Source organism: Seriola dumerili, unplaced genomic scaffold, assembly GCF_002260705.1.
Source record: "Seriola dumerili isolate Sdu_G_001 unplaced genomic scaffold, Sdu_1.0 BDQW01012242.1, whole genome shotgun sequence".
Lineage (NCBI taxonomy): Eukaryota > Metazoa > Chordata > Actinopteri > Carangiformes > Carangidae > Seriola > Seriola dumerili.
This window is the reverse complement of record NW_019186497.1, coordinates 225,736-251,448: the sequence shown is the minus strand read 5'-3', so window position 1 is coordinate 251,448 and position 25,713 is coordinate 225,736. Positions and strand designations below refer to the sequence as shown.

At 37.7% G+C, this 25,713-nt stretch overlaps 2 protein-coding genes across 6 annotated transcripts; one reads left to right on the top strand and one right to left on the bottom strand.

Annotated features, from left to right (window-relative positions):
• The first annotated feature begins 631 nt into the window (after positions 1–631).
• On the top strand, positions 632–9,987 carry pkd2 (polycystin 2, transient receptor potential cation channel). Of its 5 annotated transcripts, none has more exons than XM_022770098.1 (16): positions 632–719; positions 1,062–1,622; positions 2,094–2,207; positions 3,515–3,648; positions 4,303–4,553; positions 4,767–4,991; positions 5,448–5,676; positions 5,770–5,940; positions 6,052–6,233; positions 6,339–6,459; positions 6,566–6,664; positions 7,227–7,348; positions 7,469–7,586; positions 7,734–7,897; positions 8,591–8,735; positions 9,470–9,987. In XM_022770098.1, exons 2-16 carry the CDS (start codon positions 1,199–1,201, stop codon positions 9,644–9,646), a joined length of 2,676 nt encoding a protein of 891 aa, XP_022625819.1. In that variant the 5' UTR covers positions 632–719; positions 1,062–1,198; the 3' UTR covers positions 9,647–9,987. The 5 variants fall into 5 exon arrangements, with proteins under 5 accessions (XP_022625819.1, XP_022625821.1, XP_022625820.1 ...); XM_022770099.1 differs by having other exon boundaries at positions 662–774; XM_022770097.1 differs by having other exon boundaries at positions 662–898.
• Positions 9,988–12,416: 2,429 nt separating this feature from the next.
• Positions 12,417–24,821, bottom strand: LOC111240116 (ATP-binding cassette sub-family G member 2-like). The gene is made up of 15 exons (XM_022770103.1): positions 24,610–24,821; positions 23,387–23,446; positions 23,176–23,290; positions 22,567–22,719; positions 22,278–22,435; positions 20,922–21,073; positions 20,565–20,666; positions 19,840–20,090; positions 17,383–17,465; positions 15,451–15,540; positions 15,036–15,157; positions 14,689–14,843; positions 13,977–14,066; positions 12,758–12,867; positions 12,417–12,564 (listed from the first exon to the last, which is right to left on the bottom strand). The coding sequence occupies exons 1-15, from the start codon at positions 24,819–24,821 to the stop codon at positions 12,417–12,419; spliced, it is 2,001 nt and encodes a 666-aa protein (XP_022625824.1).
• Positions 24,822–25,713: the final 892 nt, after the last annotated feature.

Sequence of the window (25,713 nt, the reverse complement as noted above, 5' to 3'; positions counted from 1 at the left end):
TCAAAAATAACCACAAGAAGACACAAACTAACTGCACAGACACACAAAATGACAATAAAGAAGTGGAAAAAGGTCTACAAAAAATGCTAAATGACAAAAAAGTGACGGAAAACAAAATCAGAAATACAAAAGGATTACAAAAACATATTTTTTCAGTTTTGGGGGTCATATGAAGGCGGTATGGGGCCTTTTACCTGTCCATGTGTGAAACACTTTCAACAGCCTTGTTGTTGCAAAGTGTCTTGTTGTCATAGCAACCGCTGACCGAAACATCCAGAGATTATGTAACTAACGTATGTATTCATTTAAATACTGTTTTAAATATTTCTAGGCAAATGCATATTAGGTTAAAAGGCTTTTGATAAAAGCTTTTAAAGACAAACTAATACTTTGGGGAATTGAGTTCTGATGTTTACAAATCAGCAAAAACAATCCCAAACCAGTCCAGCATTTACAAGATGTAAATTCAAACCGTAAATTTTTGAAAACGTTTAATAAAAACGATACAATTGATATTTCTATGAAGAAAAATGTTTTCGTCTGAGGTTTTTTTTTTTTTTTTTTTTTTTTTTTTTTTTTTTTTTTTTTTTTTTTTTTTTTTTTTACATATTTTACTGCGACGCCATGACTTCTAATGTAATCTGAGTCCCGAACAACTCAGAGTGAGAGTTTTTGGGGGAACAGTGCAGGAACAAGATGGCTGGCTTGGGACGAGAAAAGTATCTTTCTTCTTCCACTTAACACTTAACTTTTTGACGCGCTCGTTAATTTCATGTAAATACTATAACGTCTAACAACTTTAACCGCTTTAAAGGCATCGTATAACAGCAACGGAAATCGTTTATCGAGACGCATTACAAGCTTGATGTTATCTTAAGGAATGTTTTTTGACGGTTTGGTGAGGGTGAAACTAACTACTAACGTTGGTTTTAAAGACCAGGATAGCGTTAATTAAATATATCTATTGTGACTTTTACATATTGTATAACGTTTTATGTATGTAGGTTGTTTAGTTAGTTAACTTAGCTAACTTTTCTAATCTGTCTGTTTTTGGTTTATAGGCGTTTAACGGTTGAGTATCTCCAAAGCGAAAATGCTTGAAAGGCTTCAGTCGTTATAAACGGTTACCACAGATTTTTGGAAAACACTGAACTTTCCAGATGCCCCACACCAGATAAAAATAATACCTAACTGGACCATGAGTTCATCCCGAGTCAGACCTCAGCAGCTACCGCAGAGCCAGACTGGCAGGTTGCCGCATAGACTCGACTCCAGCGAGGGGATAGAGATGGAGAACATCCAGCATCAAGACCTGGGTCTCGGAGGAGTCATAGGCACCCCGTCCCCTCCATCGAGACAAGCATGGAGCAGAGATAACCCGGGTTTTGAGCCAGAGGATGAGATTATGGAAGCCGACTGGCCCCCAGCGAGTCCAGGAAGGAGGTCGGTGTCCACGGCCTCCAGCAGCAGCTGCAGCAGCGGTCTGGGCAGCTACAACGGCGGGGGCAGCGGCACCCACATCCCCCGAGGAGGACTGTACCCGACCCCTACTGTGGATGCCCAGCAGCAGGAAAGGCATGAGCACCCCAGCTGTATGAAGCAGATACTCCACAAAATCAGAAGTTAGTCAATCTCTTTATGTCTAATAAAAGTAATTTTATTGTGACGTTGAAGTCTTACATTTAAAAGTTGATTAATTCTCTACAGATCAGTGATAGTCGTGAACATGTCTAAATAAAATGAAATTTAGGGTTGCCAGGCTGTAAAGTTTATCACCTAAGTGTTTTCACTGCACAGTGAGACACCTTGTTTGTATTTACTTATGTGACTCATTAAAAATAATATTTTTTAAATATACTTTTAAGTTGCTTAAGTAAGATCAGAATAAGCTAAGGTCTCTGATACTTCTAATATTGACATATTTGGGAATCTCCAGTGTTTCCATTGCACTCCTGCTCTTTCAAGCTCCATAATCCACAATATAAAGCAGAACATATTTTACTGTTTTATTTAGTATATGTATTTGTGTAATTAACTTTCCCAATACACTGTACATATGCTGATGTCCCCTTGAATTGTTGTTTCCTTTGCAGTTCTGTGGGGCACAGAGTTGATGGAGGACAGTGACAGCAGTCGAGAAAGATATCTCAGGAACATACTGAGGGAGATGCTCACATATATCGCATTCCTCATCACTATTTGTATCTGTAAGTAAATACTCAACAGCAAGATGACACAAGATTTGTGCATAAAGTTTGAAAATCATTAATCTGTATTTAAGTAGCTGTCAGCTTCACTGTTGTGGAATCAGGTTTCTGCCAGTTCTTTTCTTCCATCTAAACTGAAGTGAATGTTCAGGTCATTTGCAACAGTAATTCACATGGAAGAAAAGTGCTAGTATGTGTGCTACAAGACCCTGCTACTGCCCGCCACACCTTCGTGTTAATGACAACTGTCTCCTATCTGAACATGTTATCTCCACTGCACCAAGCACCAAACATCAGCTGTCTTCCAATTCCATCCTACATTTTAATTTAAAGCATGTCTTGGATATGCTGTAAGTATGATTTTTGAGTCTAATATTGATGTACTAATGTGCTTCACAGTGCAAAACACAAATATGATACAAGGGCCACTCAAAGATGGAAACATGCTGTAGACTTTCTCTTCCTTCAGACAGTAGTACAAATCCAGATGATGCTCCATCTTATTTATTTATAAGCATATGGGACGTCCCTTACTCTTAATTTTCCATCAAAACATGTGGCCAAATCATTCTCTGTTAGGATCTGTGGTAATAACAATCTTTAGATAGAGAAGATGTCCACAATGGGTACATCATTACATTTCCATAAAGAAATTGCGTGTGCCCAGGAAATCAGTCCTGGACCAAACTGAACTGACAAGTGATACTGGTGACTCATAGAAAGCTCTTTAATATGTGGCACCAAATATGCCTGGGCACCTTTCCTTTTGCTGAAAAGTTATTTTCCAAACTCTCAGTGCATGCTTAATGGTTTTGGCAGCTGAACATCTCATCTCTTATACTTGTCCGGGGGCTTAAATTCCAACAGCACAAATTTGAGGGCCGTATTTTGAATTGGCGAAAATCACTAAAATGTGTGTGAAGATAAAACTAATGGTAAAGTTTCTCTACTCTCATTTCTCTTCTGCAATGAAAAATGCCAAACTGTGGTTTAGGGTGGATCAGGAAATGATTTCCTGGCAGACTGGATTAAGACATATTCTGCCAGGCAGAGCTTGACTATTAAAAGTAGTTTCCAGAGCTACTCCCTAATGAATACTGTATGCTACAGGGAGTACTAATGCACAGGTGAGACTACTGAAATTGAATTTAATCTCATTGGATGAAAACAGCACATTATTCAGCTTCCACACAGTGTTAATTCTCCTGTTTTTATCTGAATGTGGCTGTTGTTATTGTAGCTGGTGTTAGTATGAATATTACATTGTACATACTAATGGTCATGTTGTACTGTGATTTGCTTTGCAGTGACTTATGGGATGGTGAGTGCCAATATGTACTACTATACCAAAGTCATGTCTCAGCTTTTCCTGGACACACCACTGTCTTCTGGAGACCCTTCCACTTTTAGGCACCTCTCAACAATGGAGGATTTCTGGAAGGTAAAATGAAACACTAATCTCTTTTGTTAGAATAACTAAAATGTAGTTTTATTTTAGCTGTAATTTTTATTTACTGTGGTCTTGTTTGTGGCTCTGAAGGTCAAATGCACAGCTTATATTTAAAGGAATAGTTTGCTGTATTGGGAAATGTTGTTATTTGTTCTCTTTCTTAACTCAGCATTAAAACTGGAAGTCTTAAATTGACTAAATCTGACAACAGTCACTTAATAAGTGAGTGTAGGAGGTGCATTGTAGGTTGATTTTTCTTACCTTCACACAGACTGCTTCAGCTGTGTCCTGTTTTTGGTCTATGCCACACTAAATGTTTCAGGAAATGCAGTTCACAAAGGTTCAAATACACGGGAAGCTCCACAGCCATCAAGCAAACTGAAGATAAAACAATGCAGACAATCAGCAAGTCAAAATAGTAGAAATATTGCACTGAGAAAAATATAAAAGTTTAATATCTATAGCTCCTAAACACATCCATGGCAAGATTATAGCAGGATCATTGTATTACATAAGAAATCACCAAAAACTGTGATTTAATAGAAACTAAGATATCCACAATATCTTAGGTGGTTTTGTAGGTGCCAAACAAAGAGCTAATTTAAGTCAAAAAAAGCCAAAACCCTGACTGTCCTAAACTTATAGTTCACAGAGGGGCCTTTCCTTAATGGCATGTACTGGGAAGTATGGTACAACAACAAGAGCCTGCCAGAGAATCAGAGTCTCATCTACTACGAGAACCTCCTCCTTGGTGTGCCACGCCTTCGACAGCTCAAAGTCCGCAATGAGTCCTGCTCCATTCATGAAGATCTGAGAGATGAGGTTCAGGACTGCTACAACATGTACACCCCAACCAACGAGGACACTACCTCCTTTGGCCTCAAGAATGGAACTGCGTATGTTCATGCATTTAATTAGATTTAAATTAAAAAATGTATAAAACTTTTTAATTAGATAGTTTTAGATTTAGAAATCAGTGCAAACTTATAAATGACCAGTGCAAACAGAGTGCATTTTCTTACTTCTCAGTGAAGTTACAAAACAACTGTTGTAGTATCAGTTTCAAACGAATGTCTACATCCTAATTTCTTCTTCTTGGTGTGTCTCAGGTGGGTCTATACAACAGAGAGTGAGATGAATGGCAGCAGTTATTCAGGTCAGGTATCTAAATATGGAGGTGGAGGATACTACCAAGATCTGTCACGTACGAAACAGGAGTCAGCAATCCAACTACAGTTTCTCAAAGACCACCTGTGGCTGGACAGGGGCACCAGAGCAGTCTTTCTGGACTTCTCCGTCTATAATGGAAACATCAACCTCTTCTGCATTGCTAGGTTAGAATCATCAGTCATCATTCTATGTCAAAACAAGTCAAGTCAACTTTCATTGTTATTTATATAACCCAATATCACAGGTCACAAATTTGCTTTACAGTCTATACAGCATATGAAACCCTCTTTCCATAGACCTCCGATTTGGATGAGGAAAAAACCCTAAAAAGAAACATTCAACTGGGGAAAGTGTAATTACATCTGTAACTCCTGATTATTTTTAGATTTCAGATTTATTGACTTGAGAAAATGATTACATGGTATGAAATAGAAAACAAACATAAACTAAAGGTAAAAAATCATAAAAAAAGGAAAAATTCATATTTCTTCCTTGCTTATTATGACCAGATTCTTGATTTAGATATAGTACTCTGATTTGTTTCCACATTACGACAGTGCCGGCCTGTAACTACCATTGTATGAATACAGATGGTTAACATATTCTGATGCATGTGTCAGGTTGTTAGCAGAGTTCCCTGCTACTGGTGGCGTGGTGACCTCCTGGCAGTTCCAAACAGTGCGCCTGATGCGATATGTGTCCAGCTGGGACTACTTTGTGGGTGTGTGTGAGGTGGCATTCTGCCTATTCATTCTGTACTACGTAGTGGAGGAGGTGCTAGAGATCCGCATCCACCGCCTGCATTACTTCAGGAGCCTGTGGAACTGTCTGGATGTTCTCATTTTGGTGGTGGGTATCAAGGTCGTATGTGCAATTATTAAAGTAATTAAAATTGTCATTTTAATGATCACTCACTGACTTTGTTGCTTGCTCTTTTTTCAGTTGAGTGTTGTTGCTATCATCATGAACATAACCAGAACAGCCATGGTTAGCAATCTTCTCAAAGGCCTGTTGGAGAATCACACTGCTCACCCCAGCTTTGAGCCGTTGGGCAACCTGCAGGTCCAGTTCAACAATGTGGCTGCTGTCATCGTCTTTTTCTCCTGGGTCAAGGTAGAAATCTTTTCTCTTCGGTATATAGTCACTCCAATACTCCCATTGTGGAAACATGAGAACCCAGTGACTGTAGACTGATAATAATAGTCATTTTTCATATCCTCTCAGCTTTTTAAGTTTATCAACATCAATAAGACCATGAGTCAGCTGTCTAGCACTATGTCGCGCTGTGCCAAGGACCTTGTGGGTTTTGCCATCATGTTCTTCATCATCTTCCTGGCGTATGCTCAGCTGGCGTACTTGGTGTTTGGAACCCAAGTCAACGATTTCAGCACTTTCCAAGCCAGCATGTAAGAAAATTAGAATATTAGTAAAGCCAACAAATGTACAAATATTTCTGACAGTTTTTGTTTTCAAATGTTGAAAAATCTTAAAATGTTTTACTGTTTGTGTAGTTTTACCCAGTTCCGAATCATTCTGGGAGACTTTGAGTTCTCCCAGATCGAGGACGCGAACCCAGTGCTTGGACCTATCTACTTCACCACCTTTGTCTTCTTTATTTTCTTCATTCTCATGGTGAGCAGCGGAATCACCTGTTGTGTTGAAGTCTTGAGTTTGTTTGTGATGTTAAAATATGCTCCTGACTAACATGAGTATACATTTTGTCTTTCTTTCTATGTAGAACATGTTCCTGGCCATCATCAATGACACATACTCTGAGGTGAAAGCTGACATGTCCCAGCAGAGGTCTGAGATGGAGATGACTGACCTCATTAAGAAGGTATTGAACTACATTTATCCTTTATTTATTTTATCATAAATCAACACTAGCTGTCAGGTCAATGAAACATTAAGGTCTCTGTGATACCCTAAGTAGCACACCTGAAAGTGCTATTTCTAATATTGCAAGTTTGTATCTACTAATTAGAAAATGTCAGTGTTTCCCCAGGAAGTTTGTGGTGTGTGGTAAGATGTTTTCCCTGAACCTTGATTTATTCCATATATGGTCTCTGATCCTGGGTAATTCTGAAAAAAACACGCCTTAAATTGATTCTGCAAACGGCTCCAATTTCAGTTTCAGTCTTTCAAAGTGAGGATGACTTAGAGAGTTATAGAGTAATTCAACTGTAAAACCAAGATATAAGGCCTCACTGGAGAGAATCCCAGCCTCTAAATGGTAGAGAGAGAGAGATAGTGACGACATAAGACCATGTGCCTTACAGAGTTTGGGGAATCAGATTTAAGAACATCTTAAGCACATGAAGTGCCAAGATTATGCCAGCTAACCTGTTTAGGTAAATACAAATGTAATTTTAAGTATTCCTCTGACTCCCGTCTCTTAGGGTTGTAACAAAGCTTTGATGAAGTTGAGACTAAAGAAGACGATGGTAGACGACATCTCCGACAGTTTGCGTCAGGCTGGGGGCAAACTGAATTTTGATGAACTCCGTCAGGATCTTAAAGGGTGACCAAAACCGCAAAACACTCTAAAAGCTCTTAAATATTATGCTATCAGTGCAATGCTTGGGTTGTTGTTGTTTGATGCTACCTGTCCTGAGTGTGTTTGGGTTCTTTCTTTGTTCAGAAAGGGCCACACAGATGCAGAGATTCAGGCCATCTTTGCTAAGTATGATCACGACGGTGACCAGGAGCTGACGGAGCATGAACACCAGCAGATGAGAGATGATCTGGAGAAAGAGAGAGTGAGTGATGATGTCAGCAGTTTGTCCCTTTGGTTTTAGTGACTGAATAATGATCAGAAAACGCATGGAAAAACACAGAACAGGCCATGGTAGCATACACAGCCACAGCATCTGCAGATGCTCAGTGTGTTTCTGCTGATATGCTAGGAGGACTTGGATCTGGAACGCAATTCGCTGACTAGACCCAGCAGTGGGCGGAGCTTCCCTCGGACCCAGGACGACTCGGAGGAGGATGATGACGAGGACAGCGGCCACAGCTCTCGTCGCCGTGGCAGCAGCTCGGGTGGTGTCTCCTATGAGGAGTTTCAAGTGTAGGGAGCTTAAGTTTTTGTTATGCTGTAAATTACAGGAAACTGAACAACTAACTAATACCTTCCCTTTGATCTAAATTAAGTTGATGTCAATTCTTGGAGGTTGTGGAAAAATTCCCATCACATTTTTGCATAGCTCAAGGTGGTGTCCTCAAATTGCTTGTTTGTCTGACAAACTGTCCAACACCCATTAAAAAAAACCTAAAATATGAAATATTCGGATTTGAGTAGGTGGAACCAGCGATTAATCACTTTGATTGAATAACTGTTTCAGCTCGAAATGCGTTAGTCATGTCAGATTTGGAAACACTTTAATTCCTTCTATTCAGTATTTATAAGCAATATTAATATTTAAAAAATTGTTTACCGCATACTATAATGCAGGTTTAAGGACATTTTAAAGCTTTTATTAAAGTACAGTTTATGTCAACAAATATAACTTCTCCTGTGAAGACATATTTTATATTATTACAACTGTGTTTTACTATTTTATTTATTTATTTTTACACCAGCCTCCATTTAAATTATGTATATGTGTGTTATAAACAAAATGTTTACGTACATATTTTTCTATTAATAAATAGTAAACAAAGTGTTTTAAATAGCCATGTGAATGATTATGACTGTAGTAGTATGACACATTTGACATGTAATATAATGTAATAAGAGATCTGATGGCTTTCTGTTTCTCAGGCTTGTGAGACGTGTGGACCGGATGGAGCACTCTATCGGCAGCATAGTGTCCAAGATAGACGCTGTGATTGTGAAGCTGGAAACCATGGAGAGAGTTAAACTTAAAAGGAGAGATGTGGTGGGCAGGCTGCTGGACGCCATAGAGGTGAGACACAGTGGATACACAATCAGTGCGTTGATATGCGCTTAAAGCAGTTATACTTTTTTTTTTTTTTTTTAAATGGATCACAGGGCTGAAAGAGGTTGCGCTCTCACCACGCTCATAGCACCAAAAAAGAGTTTAGTGAAGTTAGAGTAGCTGGTGAACACAGTGGAGCATTTAGCGCCTAGAAAAACATGTATTTTTCTCAAGAGTTGGTAGAAACCAATAACAGAAATACAACTGCAAATAAAGAAATAATGCTTCATATATGTTTTTACAACTAGAAGAATGAAGGAAAAACTAACCGTATATTCCTAATCATACCCATATATATGCATACACATACATTTACAGTCACATACTGTATGTATATATGTGTACATTACACTTATGTATTTACATTTACCGTTTGCACATGTACATATTTGCCTGTATCTAAAAAACTATTTGAAGAAAGTAAAATTAAGACAAAGAGAGTAGAAGTAGAAAGAAAAATCACAAATTTGCCTCAAGTGGGCTTAACTTTCTGTTCAAAATTAAATCAGACTAAAACTGAATCTCATACAATGTAGCCTCTCAGTGCACCGTTGGCCGTCTGATACACAGACACACACACAGAATCAGTATCACTAATACAATTAAAATAAATAAACCACAGACCTACATGAACCTATGGCACATCGTCAGGTGTGTGCATGTAAACATTGTGTATAAGTGAACCTGTTTCTGTCTGTCAGGATGAGCAGACAGAGAGGCTGGTGAGGGAGGAACTGGAGCTCTGCGAGTCCGATGATATGGTCTCTCAGGTCAGCCACCCACAGCCGGCCACTCCTGTGGGCCCTCGCCCTCGACCGTCCTCTTCTCTGTCCACTGACGGCCTCGATACAAGCACAAATGGGAGCGGCCACGTGTGAAGTGTTGGCTCGCTGAAGAATATTCCACTTTAGCAAGAAACTCTATTGGAAATTCCCCTCAGCGGTACAAATAACTTCAGATGTGGGACAGTTTTTTGCAGAACAAAATTATTATGGAAACTGTTCAAATTCCTTGACATATTACAAAGCAGGTGACAGTCAAACTTACCTCACCTCAGATATTTTAATGCACTGAAAGTGAGTGAGGTTCTCCTGAGAGACATCTAAAAGTATTCTTTTCTCTGTCTCAAGCTATTATCTAGTATTACTTTAACAGAATGATGAAAGGAAATAAAAAAAAAAATGTGTGAAAGAGACTGAAGAATAATGAAGGATTTACAGTACGTATCAAATCACAGTATTATACACAGTATTGGATGTAATACACCAGCTGCAAAAGTTCTCAGTTGCACTCAGTATACACAGAGTATGATTTTAGTATTACATGAGAAATATGCTCACCTGCTTCTAATCTCTGTATCAACACATTTTAGCATTTCAACAAATACCAAAAAGGCATTTCTTTGAATGTTAATTTTGCTGATTATTTTTTCATCATTTTAACACACAGTAGGTACAAGTGGGGCACACTCTGCCACATTTACTTTTTCTTCTGTACATCAATTAAGCTTCTAATTAAACAGCTTATTATCATGTTATGATACATATTGTAACTTAAAACAAACTTCGATTTGGAGTGCATCTAGTGTTCATGGGAAACCCATGCATTTATAATTTTTTTCCCTGTGCCTTACTTTTTTTTACAGTCTTATTTCTTTTTCTTTTTTTTTTTTTAAATTTTATGCCAAATAAAGTGTTATTAAAATAAAACAAAATGTTATTCTATTTTATTTGTTTTGCTTTCCCTGGTTTGTGAGTTTGATTCATTTTAAGTGACAAGAAAACAACCATGAGCTAACTATAATAAAATCTGTAAACAAAGTTAATTTTAGGGCCTAAGCTTCCAAGCTCAGTAATGCAACAGTGTTTTTTATTTTGGGTATGAATTTACACCAGTGGACAATTTAAGTATTCAATCACAGTTTATTTTATGGAACTGTCATTTCTTAATAATTCTCTTGAAAGTTTCCTGGAAAGAACCCTAGAAAGATCTTATACTAATTTGTGAGCAAATACACATACTGTTATTGCATTTCATTTTAGTTTAAAATTAGCCGTTGATTTCTTTCAAAGAAAAGTTTTTTAAATCCAAGAAAATATTTATTCATCATTTATGTATTATTGTAAACAATATTCTTCATCCCATGTATGCTGAATTGTATGATTGGCTGTAAACAGTTAGCACATTTGTGGTTGTCATTGACTAAATTACTTGAGGTTACATTTGAAATTAATTGGAATCATCTGATCTGAAGTCCAATTAACATTGTGATGCTACCAAATTACATGGTTGTTGAATTTCACGACTGCACTGAAAAAGAAGACCAAGATTACATGAAATGTTTATATTGGTATCAGAATATACAAATGTGTGTATAGAAGTTTGCTTTGGAACAATAGAAAAAGTTAACACACACTTAATATCTACCTGATATAATTCTACAATATCTACAATTACAAATAATGACGTTTAAGGGGAAATCAAGATGGATTAAATTCTGTGTGATTTGGAAATTGTGCAAAAGCAAAATAAATCTACACTACTTAGTAACACAAGTACTGAAAAAAGGCATAGTCTGATTTAGGAATAATACAACAAATGTAAATAATCATAAATAATGAAAAATCTTTGAAATTCTATAAACCTATACCCTGTTTTAGTGCTTTTCATGTCTTCAACTTTAGAAAATTCTCTACACTCCAAAAAAAGTGAAAAATAATGTCCAATTAGTTGCTGAAAAGTGAACACAAGGTTTTCATGATAAAAAATAATGTTTACATTCAGGTATATATTTTAACTATACTGAATATCCAAGTATATAAGTGCAAACCATAGGCACACTTTAAGAAATAGTTTGACATTTTCAGAAATTCAATAACTCTCTTTCTTGCAGAGAGTTAGATGAAAAGATCTGTTATCCCACATATGTGCATTAAAGCTACTCTAAACTAGATCAAGTTACATTTCTGAAAATATGCATTTCCACAAAACACAGAGAACTACTGAGAACTACAAATAGTAATAATAGGGAAACTAACAAACTCTCTAATCAAAGTTTTTATATTAATAATGGATCAAATTCAAATACTTGTTGTTTTGTTTTCAGTGGAAAAACTCTGAAACTCACTGTACCTGACCTGCTCAGCACCAAACACACCAATGACAAGCTGGTGAAGACAGTGGAACATTTAGCAGCATTTAGCTAGCTACAGGGAGGGAACCTGCTGGAAGTATTTCTTGGTGAACGACAGTCAGACACAGTGACTTCAAGTGTTGCCTGATATGACTGACACCTAGCCGTCCAATCACAGCCTCAAACCTGTACAACTGCCATAAAAGTATAGTATAGTAACCTAGTAGCCATTTTTTTTTTCTTTTTTTTTTCTGTTTTGGTCATTTTTACATTTCTGTTTGTGTATCAGTTAAACAAGATGCGACATTTTAATTAGTGAGCTAAGCTAATCCTAGTACATTATTGTGCAGACAGGAGAGTGGAATACCATCTAACTCTATGCAAAAAGCAAATGTTTCTCCCAAAATGTCAAACTTATCCATCAATGATATTTTTGTGAACATCTGCTGACCGGCTTCCACAAAGACAAAAAAAAAAAAAGAAAAAAGAAAAAAAAAGAATTCACAATTAAACATTTAAGTGAACTTCTTGATGTTGCGGAGTTTCAGGTAGGCGATGATGAGGAATATGACGGACATGACAGTCAAAGCCACGTGGTTCTCCCACAATCCCCAGGGGGTGTACTCTATTCCCAGGTAGTCCAGATACTGCTCTCCTGTACATCTGAAACAGGGCATGTCCCACTTACACATGACCTATCATTGTTTAAGATGAATTTATTGTTTGTAAAGTCAACTGGAATTATACTGGTGATTGTAAAAATGTTAACTTTTAACGTGAGGCAGCTAGATTGGAAATGTCTTAATTACCTTAAGTAACACACAACCAGAGAATATACTGAATGAAGTCTACTCACGTCACAGCTGCGCTCACACTGCAGTTGGTCATTAATGCTGACATGTTGGCGTTTCTGTTCACAACCTCCTCACAGAACTTCAAACCCACAAACTCGTTGATCTTCAAGGCCTGGACACAGACGGCACAGTCAATGAATGCAGAGCAGAACAAAGGAAATATCTGCTAGAGATATTACTCTAGTTAGTACAGATAGCTTACACTCCATAATTGGTTAAATATTCAAGGTCTGCTGTTATCAGCCCTGGCACCAGTAGTATCAGCAGAAAACCACAGCTGCGTCTGCAGGAGCCGCCTGAGCGTCTCAACGCCTGTAAGATTTAATGCAGTAGCTGTGGCACAGTGACCTAGCGCCTCACACTGACCTTTCACCCTGAGTCAGTCGCTCATTAGGCGGACAAGAGAGAATTCCCTCACAAAGCTGCATCATTTAGTCATGGATACTGTAGATTATCGAACAGGCCTTCTGGACACTGGCACAGGGGCCTGAGAGGTAAGACAGCCCCTGGACCAGAGCCCCTGCATGAAGTGACAGTGACTTAATATTTCTTGTTTGAAAGTCGTCTCAGTTAAAAGACAGTACCCTCACAATGACTTGATTTAGTAATAATATATTAATATGAGTCTGATAGAGCAGTTGGACCAATCTATTGACTGATATAAGCTAATTGCAGATATACTCGCATTAGTATTGGTGTAAATCTTGGCCAAAAAGTCACATGACATAAATAAATGACAAAGATATGTCTGAGGTAATTTACAAACAGATTTTCCACCATCTGACAGATTTATTTTTGAATTGTAAAATGTCTCACTTAGTACATTTCTTGGTTAAAAATAAGTAAATACATTTAAAAAAACAAATGATAAAAAAGGATAACATTAATTAATGACAGACATATAAAGTAATTAACATTAGTTTGACAAAACTACTATTCTATACTATAATGAAGAATAAACTTTCATGCTCTCTCGATATTGGCCACAACAATCCATTATTGATCAGGCTCTAATATTATTTAATATGTTAACTGGTGTGTGATTTCAAACTTTGTATCTTTTAAATGACCCTCTTGGCCACATGCTGAGTTTACCTGGTGACGACATAATGAAGAATCATCAAAGCTGCAAGTGCCTTTCTCTGGAACTGTCAATATACTGTAAACAGTAGTTCTTATTACTAGTTTTTACTGAAATTCCTTTCTTAAATTTTGACTTACTGCGAGACCATAGCGAGGAATACTGAAGTACTTCAGCCAAGCCAGCCAATCCGTGATGCTGGGTAGGTTCACCAGGAGACCTGAGAAAATCTAAAAACACAACACAAACTCAAGTTATGGGACTTTTTTCACAGTAGACATGTTGATATGTCACTGCAGCACAAGCACAGATGTTTCTAACATTATTTATAATTCACTGGCACAGCTCATTAACATTATTAGTCACACCTGTGTGATGTTTTGACACCTTCATCAGAAAAATTATTTTAGATGACCCTTTTTCATGTGTCACATGCATCTGCGTAATGTTGCTGCTAAAATGTTATACCATATTTTTATGTGTTCTTATGGTTTTTGAAGAGGTATTGTGTTTGGACATACAGTGCGGTCCAAAAGTCTGAGAGTCTCAGATTTTATATGTGCAGATCATTACAGTGAATGGAAAATTCAAACTGGTGGGTTACTCATTACAAAAACTGTTCAAATCCACACAATTTTATTTTCATTCTAGTGGAGATCCAAATTAAAAAATTCCAAATATACCAAGCTTGAATTCTGGAAAAAAGTGAAATGATCCATAAATCATCTAGAATGATTCAATTTGATGAAAATAATCTTTCACTATATGATGTAAACATCATGTGGTCTCAATGAAGAGTTGGAGCAAATCATATGCATATCTTTTGTTATTCTGTGCTGCTGCGTCTCTCACCATCATGAAGACAAAGGTGATGGTCATGAAGATGTTGGCCAGAGCCACGACGCTCTGGTCGGCTGAGATGGCCATGGTCATGGCTGTGGCTGTGTAGGCCACCAGAGTCACTGTCAGCGTGAAGATGAAGAAAGCTGCTCCTGTGGATTTGAGCCCTAATATACACACACACACACACACACACACACACACACACACACACACACACACACACACACACACACACACACGATTATCAAACACTAAATACTGAGCTGACATCTGAGTTTAGAATTAGTATTTAATCTAATACTCAAGACTTAAAGCTGAAACATTCCACAAATCAACGATAGATCTGTTAGTCTTACCGATCATGAAATAGACAATACAGCTGAAGATAACAGAGGTGATGGTGCGCAGAGTGACATCAGACAGGATCTTTGAGAGGAAGTAGACAGACACTCTGTAGTAGCCACTGATGTACTCATGCCTGTCAAGACAGAGTACAAGGAGAAATCAAATACTGACCATGACACACAAGTCTGCACAGCTGTGCACGTGGATGTCATTGTTAGCTTGATGAGTCCTTTACGTCTTTATGTCTTTATAGATATTTTGTTTACTCTCTGGTGGCATATATCCTCTGTTGAAGCATTTGACAATTGTCTTAGTCTGTTTATATTGTTTGTATTTATTGCTGTAACAAGGCCTCTCTTCTCTTTATCTCTGTGAGATTTCACCTGGTTGAATGAAGGAAAATGACATGAATGACAGATTACATACACAAACAGTTTCCTCTCAATGATGAAGAGCTCAGCTGCAGACACAGTGCTGAAACACTGGTTGGTGGTGATGAAGAAGAGGGCGCCCATCCTGTAAGAAACAACAAAACAAAATCTGGTCAGTAAGTCTCTCGAGGGCACAACACAATTTTATATTTTATCTTTATCCCATAACCCACATGTACAGTCTCCTAAAGGAGTTTAAATCGAAAAAACAACTGGACTTGATTATTTGTCTGGGAAGACGTTTCACCTCTCATCCAAGAGGCTTCATCAGTTCATGTACGCATCTGACCAGGCTGGGACTGGACCAGTCTAAGCTTTGTGGTATGCACTCTACCAGGAGAGCAACAGGGACACCCCCCAATGTCTGATTTGTGATATTAAGCTAAGAAAATAAAACTGGCTTGTACCTCATAGGTAGCCTGTATTTAAAAATATAGTGAAAGTGCATTTCCTCTAAAATGGCCAGATATTATTCTCTAGTTGTACGTAGTCTTGTCTTCTTCCACTGTACCTACATTTGAGTACCAATAGGAACCAGGAAGAAGTTTGTTGGTACCTGATTCATACAACTATTGTATTATAGTAAGTGTTACCAAAAGTCACCAATTCACATAGCCTGCATGTCGAAGCACCCAGAGGAAACTCCACATAGACAGGCCAAGACTAGCCTGTGGATTTAAACCCAGGACCCAGACTTCTTCGAGTGAGGGGTAGTAACAAGAGGAGCTGGGGATCAAACTGGCGGTGGACTGTGTCTCTGGGGGCAATTGTGGCTTTTGTTTAATGTCTTTTGAAGGGTGGGTTATTTCCTGTATTTGTTTCCTTTCTCTTTTCTCTTACTGCTGTTTGCACTTTCTCATATGTAATTCATTGCTTTCTCCTGTACACGTCCGTTCTTGTTGTCCTGGTTGCATTTTAACATGTGGAACAGTAAAGCACAATGAGTTTAGTTGTAAGGAAATGTGCTACATCAATGAAATCACTACGCTTGTCCTTGCTTTATATTCTGAGGCAGCGTCAAATACAAAGAGGTGATCATGAAGGGAGAGGGAGCAGCGATAAACTCAGTCGCTGTGCAGATTATGGTACTACATGTGTTATGGTCCATGTGTAACAAAATAGACTTCAAAGTTAACTGACTCCACTGTGGCCCTAATAGCTGACATCCAATAAAAAGGAGGGAGGGGTGAACAACTTGAGACGTTTAAGCCGCGTACACTGGTGTCTGCCACACTGCCTATGCATTGACCATGAATTTAATGACATTAGGTCCTTCTATTCCACTGAACCATGCACAGAAAGAAAAGAGAGAGAGACCATTGAGGTTTCTATTGTGCTTCATTGGGCTTGTGAGTACCAGGTTGTGCCCAATATAAAATATGGTAAGAGGATTAGCTATGCAGGAATTGCTCCACTTTTTACATTTCTCTATCAAAAGTTGTCGAGGACTTGAAAACCTGAGCATTTATTAGGAAACGTGTCGTATTAATCAATGTGCCCATCCTGTATGGCCACATGATAATCTATTAATCGACATCAATGATCAATAGCTTTTATGTTTTCTAAGAGTTAAGACCTTCTAGATACTGTAAAGGCCTAAAACAGTTTTTTAAAATATTGCCACAAACAGAAAGTTGCGGTGTCGGTGTAATGTTTTTATAATACAAACAAAATCCACATTATTCTCAGTTTACAACAGGCATACATGTGAATGAATCGCACAGAGCTACTTTAAGCACCAGACAGGAGCAAACAGTAAAATACAAAAAAAACAAACAACTTCTTACTATAATATGCTTTTCAACTGACACAGGGACAACAAAAACACACCCAAGAAAAACGCAACATTACCATTTACTCAGAAATGCAGTTTTAATGTTGATAATGATGTCATGTAATGTGTATAAAATATTAGGATGGGTCTCACCTGTTCTGGATACCACTCTGATCATCTTTGACTCTGAAGAAAATGGCTCCTACGATGAGGGCGAGAAAGATGTTGACTCCCAGCTGCACAGACAGAAAATGAGACATTTAGACAAAAGAAGGCTATGATGAAAATTTATACGGCCCTGTTTGTAAAATATATATTAACACTCAATGGAGTCATAACTTTAACAGGGCAATGTAAGAACAAATGTATGGTCTGGGTGATCATGCAACACTTCATAAAGAACATCTGACTAAGTATAAAAATGTGACCTTCTGTGTCATCTCACAACAGGTAAATGTAGTTTTGACACTCTAAGTCTGCTTTCTCCGCTCGACTGCAAAAAGGTGAAGTTGTGTCAGAAATAAATGCCAGACAACTGCTCTGAGACTTAGATTATGAAGAAACTCACTTGATCAAAGGTTTCATGTTTTTGAAACATTTACCTCTGAGGCTATTTGGAAGAAAAGGGCAAATGTTGGTGAGTGTGACGGGATTAACTGAGCCATCAGTGCAGTCATTGAGTCATACAATTCTGCTGAATGTGGACTGGTATGAGTTCTTTTTGAAGAATGAAAATTAAACTTAAGCAATATTCTCACTGACAGAGGAGCCAGTGTTTTTGGGGATCAGGGGTCAAGTGGACACCCTGCTCCTCCTCCAGACAGACCTATCCGAGACAACAACCAGACCTGCTGGTGGGGGGAAGATGACAGAAAAAAGTGAGAGAAGTGAAAGCGACACAAGTTTTAATCCCAACAATTTACAGATTATGACAGGACTAAGCGGTTCCCAGGGTGAAGGGATAAGCTAATAAGGTTGAGCCTTTTTCACCTCATTCCCCTCAGCCCCTCATGTGAAAGCGGGGCAGTGAATGGATAGGTCATGACGCCATCATGTGATGAATCCTGGAGCAGGGCCAAGGGGCTTTGGCCAGATATGATATCAGTTAAGATCCTGGCCCAAAGAGGCAAGAGTGGGGTCACAACAGTCACCAAAGCCGATTATGGCGCCCACGCCACCTAGAGCCCCCCTTGAAGGATTATTTTGACTTATTTAGGGCCAATTATCTGTTAATAATTCTTAAAGTGAGGAGACTTCTGACGGCATTTTGCCGCCATGGGGTGACTAATGAGAGCATTAAGTGGTGACCCCTCTATGCATCCTGTTCATGAGGATATTAGTTATTTACTGAAAGTTTCGCTCTTTAGAGTGTTTGAACAAAGTGAAGGTGATAGCAGTACAACATCATGTTTAAATGGAGACTTGAGATATCGTGAAAATGAGGACTTGGGACCCAACTTGTATGCGTCTGTCTTGAGACTTGAAGGCAAAAAGCTGAGACTTAATAAATATTGAAAAATACAGTGCTTTGCGTACTTTTTGCCTTTTGGAGCACTGCCACACCATGAATAATGAATGAAATTGTTGCGGGGTGCCAGTGTTTAAACACTTGCAAATGTAGCTGCTACCACCAGAATAAAATGGATAAAAAGTCCAAATTCAGAATAGAGAAATTAGACTCTCACAATAAAATTAATTAGCCAATACATAAACAAGTAGTTCAAAGGAATAGTTTGACATTTTAAGAAATATGCACTTTATGGCAAATTAGATGAGAAGATCAAAACCATTTGCTTGTCTGTACGGTACATATGAAGCTACAGCCAGCAGCCGGTTATCTTAGCATAAATGCTCTAATATGTTTATTAAGAGTTTTGAAGAAACTCTAAGGTACTGGAATGGCTAGTGATTGGAGAAGATATTGTAACCTGGGTAACACATTAATATTAAAACAACTGATTCTTTCAATCAAGGTATTTATGGAAATGCTCTTCTACTTACAAGGTGACGCAGGCTAATTAAGTGTTAACAAATTTTTAAGATGAGTATCTATCATTATTCCAAGATATGTTAACCCCTTAAGAGTCCATTTAAATGGGCTAGTTTGTTGATACTTATTATATAGAGCATGTTTTTTTTAATAAAGAATATTGACCTAACTAATAGAAGAAGGGCCAAAACCAAACTTAGCCAAGACCCTGAACAGAAAAGGCTTCAAGAGACAAGCTTAGCAGGTAGGGTTTTTTTTTTAACTTTGGCACAACCAGGTTAGCTGTTTCCCAATGTTTCACTTATGCTAAACTAAGCTAATCAGGTGCTTGATTCAGCTACATATTTAGTGTATTTACTTTAATACTTTCCTGCCTTCATATCCAGCACATGAACTATATTCATTCCTGCAGCCGTGAAAATAATTAAACCTAATTAACTTTATTGACGTGCTAGTTTCTGCTTTAGTTTTACTTTTTCTGCTTAAGTCTCGAAGATCTGAGACTTGACTTGGAGCAGAAGACTTAAAAAAAGGCTTTGTCCTCTGTGGCTGGACACAGTGCAGGTGGTTTGAAGTTTATGATGAGTTCTGTGTTTTAAGTAAGTAATGGGGATGTTTACCTGGGCAACAGATGTTTGTGGGTTTAACATGAGGTTCTGGAAGGTTCTTTGTAGCACCCAACGTAGCTGGTGGAAGAAGGAGCTGTTGTAGGTGATGGTGCGGGATTTTGGACGTGAGATACACTCCTTATCCTGGACGATGCGGCCCAGCTCGGCTCGTGTGTCGCTGGAGTAGCTGCAGTTCCTGTACTCCTCTATCAGCCGCTCCTCGATACTCTGCCTAGAGCTGCTGAGCTCCTCAAAGTCCAAATCTGGCCATGCAATCAGGAGGAGAATGATTTTAATAAGGGAAATACTCAATACTACAACAGATGTTGATAATCACATTAAGCATTGGATTGAAGAATTTAAGTTGTGGACTTTTAAACCTCAAATGGAAGAAAATTGTTTTCTGACAAGAGAGCCTGATGAAGCACATGTGAAATGTGTTACATGCTCTTTCACTTACAGAAAACGTTAAAATAACATAATAAATGATAATCAAATTGACTAATTTGCTAATTGTTTATAAACCCTTGTCTGCATAGAATAATATCCCTTGGGAATACTTGATAAAAACTAAATGATCTGTTTATGCTTGCAAAATCATCAAGTAAGATTTGCAAGTTAAAGCACACATTATTTGTGCAAAAAATCAACAAGTTTACAAATTCATCTTATTGTGAAGGCAGAAGACATTAAATCTTGATTATAGTAATGATGGCTTTGTTTAAAGATGGCGTTACCTTCAGAGCCGTGCACTTTGGTGATGGTTGTACCAGTGAAGTCTCCATTAATAACATCCAGGAAGAAGTCAGCTGGGTTGTTGTGGGGCTCACAGGGATAGCCTGAAGCACACATCACAAAGATCCATGTTATATATCGATAAATGCCCAGTGTTGTATAGATAGTGGCTATAGACTGTATATAAGATAGCAACATAGCTTTTTTTTGTCTGCTATTTACCCATATAAGAATATATAGTTGCACAATCATCTACATACTGTATATTCCCTAATTAAACTTAACATTAAAAACATAAGGAAGAGTTTAAAGATGTGGGAGTATCTTGTGGTAATAATCAGTTTCAACAGAGCAGTCACCGATGTTAGCAAAGTAGTCCAAAGCATTTGGCGCTGGTCCATGGTACACCATTTTGCCACTAACCAGCAAGGTTAGCGTGTCAAACAGTCTGTAGATTGAGTAGCGAGGTTGGTGGATAGACATGATTATGGTTCTTCCATGACTGGCCATTCTGAAAACATATACAGTAAAAGTGAGATGTAAATATATTGCCAGTAAATACAATAAAGCTGCCTTCTGATTCCATAGGAATTTTCTGAAAGAAATTGAGTTGAATCAAATGGAGTCAAAAATGACCATTTTGAGTTTCAGAGCTAATTACAATAATAATAATGATAATGATAATGAGAATGAGAATGAGAATGATAATAATAATTCTTTGTGTTGTACAGACACACCTAGACCCTTCCATTAACATAAAAAGTAAAGGATGCACAGCTGTGACTTGGCGTGGTACAAAGAAGGATGCGATCTCCCTCTCACACTTGTCTATCTAAAAGTACGTCACTGGAATAATCCTAAATATCTACAGCATTTCATTATGATGAGGTCATACTCAAAGGATATGATATTCTGCGTTTCCATTACTAGTTTAAAATCTAAAATACTAATATTAATACGAGTTCCACAGGGATCAATCCATGAACCTCTGCTTTTTTGCTAAAAAGGTCAGCAGTTACATGTTAGCAGTAGATTTTATCCGTCGATATTGGCCTATCACAGATATATTAGTATTGGTGCATATATTCTCCGGTATGTGCTGATACGTATACTTTTATTAAGAAGCAATAATGCAGTGGAAATGCTCGGGTCAAGTCAAGTTTTATAGGCAGCATTTTATGTATATTTGATCCTTTGTTTTCATTCAAGTTAAATTTTTTCTTACGTTTTTTATTTATAGTTATCTATTTTTATAGTTATTGCATTTAATTCCCAGTGAAGTTTACCGTTTCAGTGCACTGATGTCATTTTGGACAATAAAGTTTATTGTTAAACTGTTAAATATCCTGCTTTCATTACATATCTTTTTCACAAGTGTTCATATATATATATATACATATATATATATATATATATATATATATCAGCCAATATATCAAAACTGAATTTTCTTTACTCCCTAATATTGGTATTGGCATCTGCCCCAAAAATCCAATATTGGTCGGGCTCTAGTTAGCAGGAGTGAAATATGGAGTGAGGCCAATCAGATGGCTGCTGTTCTGTGGGTTAGACTCTTATTTAGGTGGCATCCTGTGTGTTTAGTGTGGTCTATGTAGCTTTGTGGCACGGATGTAGTTGAAAAATCTGAATACAATCTGTGTTGAAATCAGAGAAACAACAAACAATTGACAAACTTCTCCTAAGTTTTTCATTACCTTTTCAGCAACAGTAAGACAGAGTTGGCAGTGCTAGCATCCAGCCCTGTGGTTGGTTCATCCAGGAAGAGAACTGAGGGATCAATAATCAGCTCCATCCCGATGTTTGTCCTCTTCCTCTCTCCTCCTGAGATTCCCCGGGTCATCTGTGTGCCAACCTAAGGAAAACACCAATATAAGAACAACACAACAGGGATCAGTCAGTCTGTCCTGACTCTCACCTAATGTCTTGAAGCTTGACTCAGACCACTAGGTATGAGGTTAGATGACTAATTGAGGCATGTTGGACCTTGGAGTCAGCCACTTTTGTAAGACCCAGTTCTTTGATTAGGTGATTGACTCGAGCCTCCTTCTCACTCTGAGGCACAGAGCTGGGGAGCCGCAGAGCTGCAGAAAAACGCAGATTCTCCCTCACAGTCAGGGTGCCCATGACCACATCTTCCTAGGAGGGAGACAAGAGCTTGAGGTCAAACGTCAGAGACATTGAAGATCATTTCTTTGGCAGAATTCTGTTGTCCTGCCCTGCTATGTTTTTCTGAAAATCTACATTTCCGCAGACCTGTAAAGCAGAGAAGTATTGATCTAATAGTTTTTAGTTACTACTACCAAACAGCAGACAAAGTTAGAGACTAGCTGGTGAAAATAGTGGAGCATTTAGCAGCTAAGGAGCCAGATATTTTCATCAGGAGCAGGTGGAAACAAGAGCTAATATCAGACTTAAATTTGTCAGGTGGGCACAAACAAAACTCGAAGTGAAAGCTAATGTTGCTCCATGTGTGCTGGACATGTAAATATCCCACTGTTTGCTCACAAGTTCAGATGACAACATGTCAGTGTTGTGTTTACAGCTTTTTTACACTGATGCAAGTTTAAGTAACTGAAAATAATTCAAATGCACCTGAACCACATAGCCAGAGAGGCATTTGAAGTTTGGAGGCTGTGGTGCTCCATCAATGAGTACTTCTCCTGAGAGTCCTGAAGGATCCTTCCTCGCAGCCAGAATATCCAAGAATCTTTGAAAAAACAAAACAAGACAATGTTTAACATATCTACAGTAAATACAGACTATTTTGAATGTTTTTTTTATTGGATATTGGTTCAATACTCACGAAGATTTTCCACTTCCAGTAGGTCCAAGAATAGCGTTCAGGCCAGGTCTCATTATACCACTGCAAGACAATAACACATAACTGTACATAACCAGTTTAACATGGATAAATGAATTTTAAGGCAAATACTGGGGCATATTCAAATGGTCTGCATTCATCTCTAAGGTGTATAGTCTAAGATTTTCACTTTAATGTATCAGTTTTACAATACAAAAATGAAGAGAGTGAAACAAAGTGGATTAATACGGTTCTTGATTATGTGATGATCATTTTCCTCATAGCACTTTTTTCTAAATTCATTTTCCTCCCTCCTCCTAAATAGAGTGATGTTTGCGAAAGGATTTTTGCAGTTGTTACAGATATAATGAACATTTCTTGAAAGCTGCAGACAAAAAAAACTCTGTAAAACCATTGAAAAGAATTCAAGAGCAAATCCTTTGACTTCAGAACAGTTACACAAAAGCACCAGGAAGAGTCAGCGATATAAAATGGAATTAAAAGACTGAATAAAAGCCTGGCAGTGGATCACGTGACGGTGTTTAATTCGTTTCCCTGGCAGACTGCTCTTTAGTGCATCAGAGAGATTATATGCAGGAAACCATGCTTAATATCATATAATTAACACTGAGGTGGGAAAAGGCCCAAAAACTTGTGTGAAATGATTCATTCTTCCATGGGAAATGTCAGCTGTGTTTAATACCATCAGAAAGAAACCAATGTAAGAGTCTATTCACTATTGTCCTGCTTTAGATAAAGATACAGTGAGTCATATTGAATTGACATGAAGAACCACTTTTTCACTGTAACATGGTCACCTCAAATTAAGAGAATCAAAAAATTATTACAATGAATTTTATAAATATTAAGCCAAGAATTGGTCAATTTTGCCATTTGTTTCTGGAAGAAAACAAATAAAAAATGTCCACATTCATAAAATATTTTCTCTTGCTGTCTGAGAAAAGTTCAAATAAATTAGCAAAAATCTGAAATATCATTATCTTTAACAATTTAATAGATTTTCTACTGAACATTTTGAGTAAATGAATAGAGAAAACAATAATTGACCGATGTGTCACAGTTCAAATACCCATGGATCTCTGGGTAAATTTGGGTCAAGAGTAATGAAGGACTGCATAAGGAGGAAGATACAACTGACAAAGACACAAAAGAGGAAAGGAAGACAAACAAACAGATGCAGAGGGTGTACAAGTTTTACAACTGACTTGAGGTCCACCAGTATCTCCTTGGGACTGGTTTTCCTTTTGCAGAAGAAGCCACTCTTCAGCTGCACTTTGTACTGGATGTTGTGGAAGCTCACAGTGGATCCGCAGGGCTGCTTGTTCTGGTCCGTGGCTGTGATGACCTTTGACCTGGCCATCCCGTTGGTGCCGATATCTTCGATCATTGCAATGTTGATGTGATTGGCTCTCTCCATTATCCTCTGCGGCAATCACCCTGTCAAATGACAGAGTGAAGACTACATCCATTTAAATCACTGAATATTAATACACTCTTATAAAATTAAACATCAAATTACAGGAAAAACAAGCAGAGGTGCTATTTCTATGTGTAGTAATAAAGTAAAAAAACAACAATACAAAAATACTATGTTAGTCCTGCTTTCAAAATCCTATCTAAGAAAAAGTACAGAACTATTGTCAAATAAATATAGTTTGAGTAAAAAAAATAAAAGTATTTGTTATTTAGAATAAATATTATCCAGAAGTGATCTTACTATTATTATACAGGTAACATCATTAGATTGTTAATACTGATGCATCAATGTATAAGTAACAGTTTATTGTTGTGGCCGTTTGAGGTGGAGCTAGTTTTAACACATGACACCTGAGACCTCCAAAGGGTCTGAAGATAAATGGGAAGTTGTCAGATGAGTATTTGGAGATGATTTTTTTTTTTTTACTTTGTTTTTCTTTTGTGAAATATTGTAGACTGTGACCTCTGTGGGACTCAAACTATTATTTAAATGAAACCATTCTTCGGAGGGTAAATGTTTCTTCTTGGTAAAACTGAGCCCATATGTCTATGAGCTAACAACTCATAGACATATGAAACATAACAAGGTTTTTACAAGCTTATCATTTGTTTTTTTTTAATCTTCATCTGAAAAGTAACTTGAAAGTACAACTGTTAGACAAATGTAGTGGAGTACACAGTACAATATTTCCCTCTGAAATACAGAAGCATGAAATGGATTTATCGAAGTAAAGTACAAGTACCTCAAAACTGTATGTAGTACAGTGCCTGGTAAAAGTTACTTTCCACCTCGTGTGTGGCTATGGTTTAAATTAACTGAAAGCTGTGATTCA

Excerpts from the sequence above, each read along its gene's own strand:
- pkd2 (XM_022770098.1), top strand. The coding sequence starts at position 1,199 with ATGAGTTCATCCCGAGTCAGACCTCAGCAGCTACCGCAGAGCCAGACT. Across the intron at positions 1,623-2,093 it reads GATACTCCACAAAATCAGAA|TTCTGTGGGGCACAGAGTTG; the intron begins GTTAGTCAATCT and ends TTTCCTTTGCAG. Across the intron at positions 5,941-6,051 it reads TCTTTTTCTCCTGGGTCAAG|CTTTTTAAGTTTATCAACAT; the intron begins GTAGAAATCTTT and ends ATATCCTCTCAG.
- LOC111240116 (XM_022770103.1), bottom strand. The coding sequence starts at position 24,821 with ATGGAGAGAGCCAATCACATCAACATTGCAATGATCGAAGATATCGGC. Across the intron at positions 23,291-23,386 it reads ACTGGAAGTGGAAAATCTTC|ATTCTTGGATATTCTGGCTG; the intron begins GTGAGTATTGAA and ends GTTTTTTCAAAG. Across the intron at positions 14,067-14,688 it reads TCACCTTTGTCTTCATGATG|ATTTTCTCAGGTCTCCTGGT; the intron begins GTGAGAGACGCA and ends TTGTGTTTTTAG.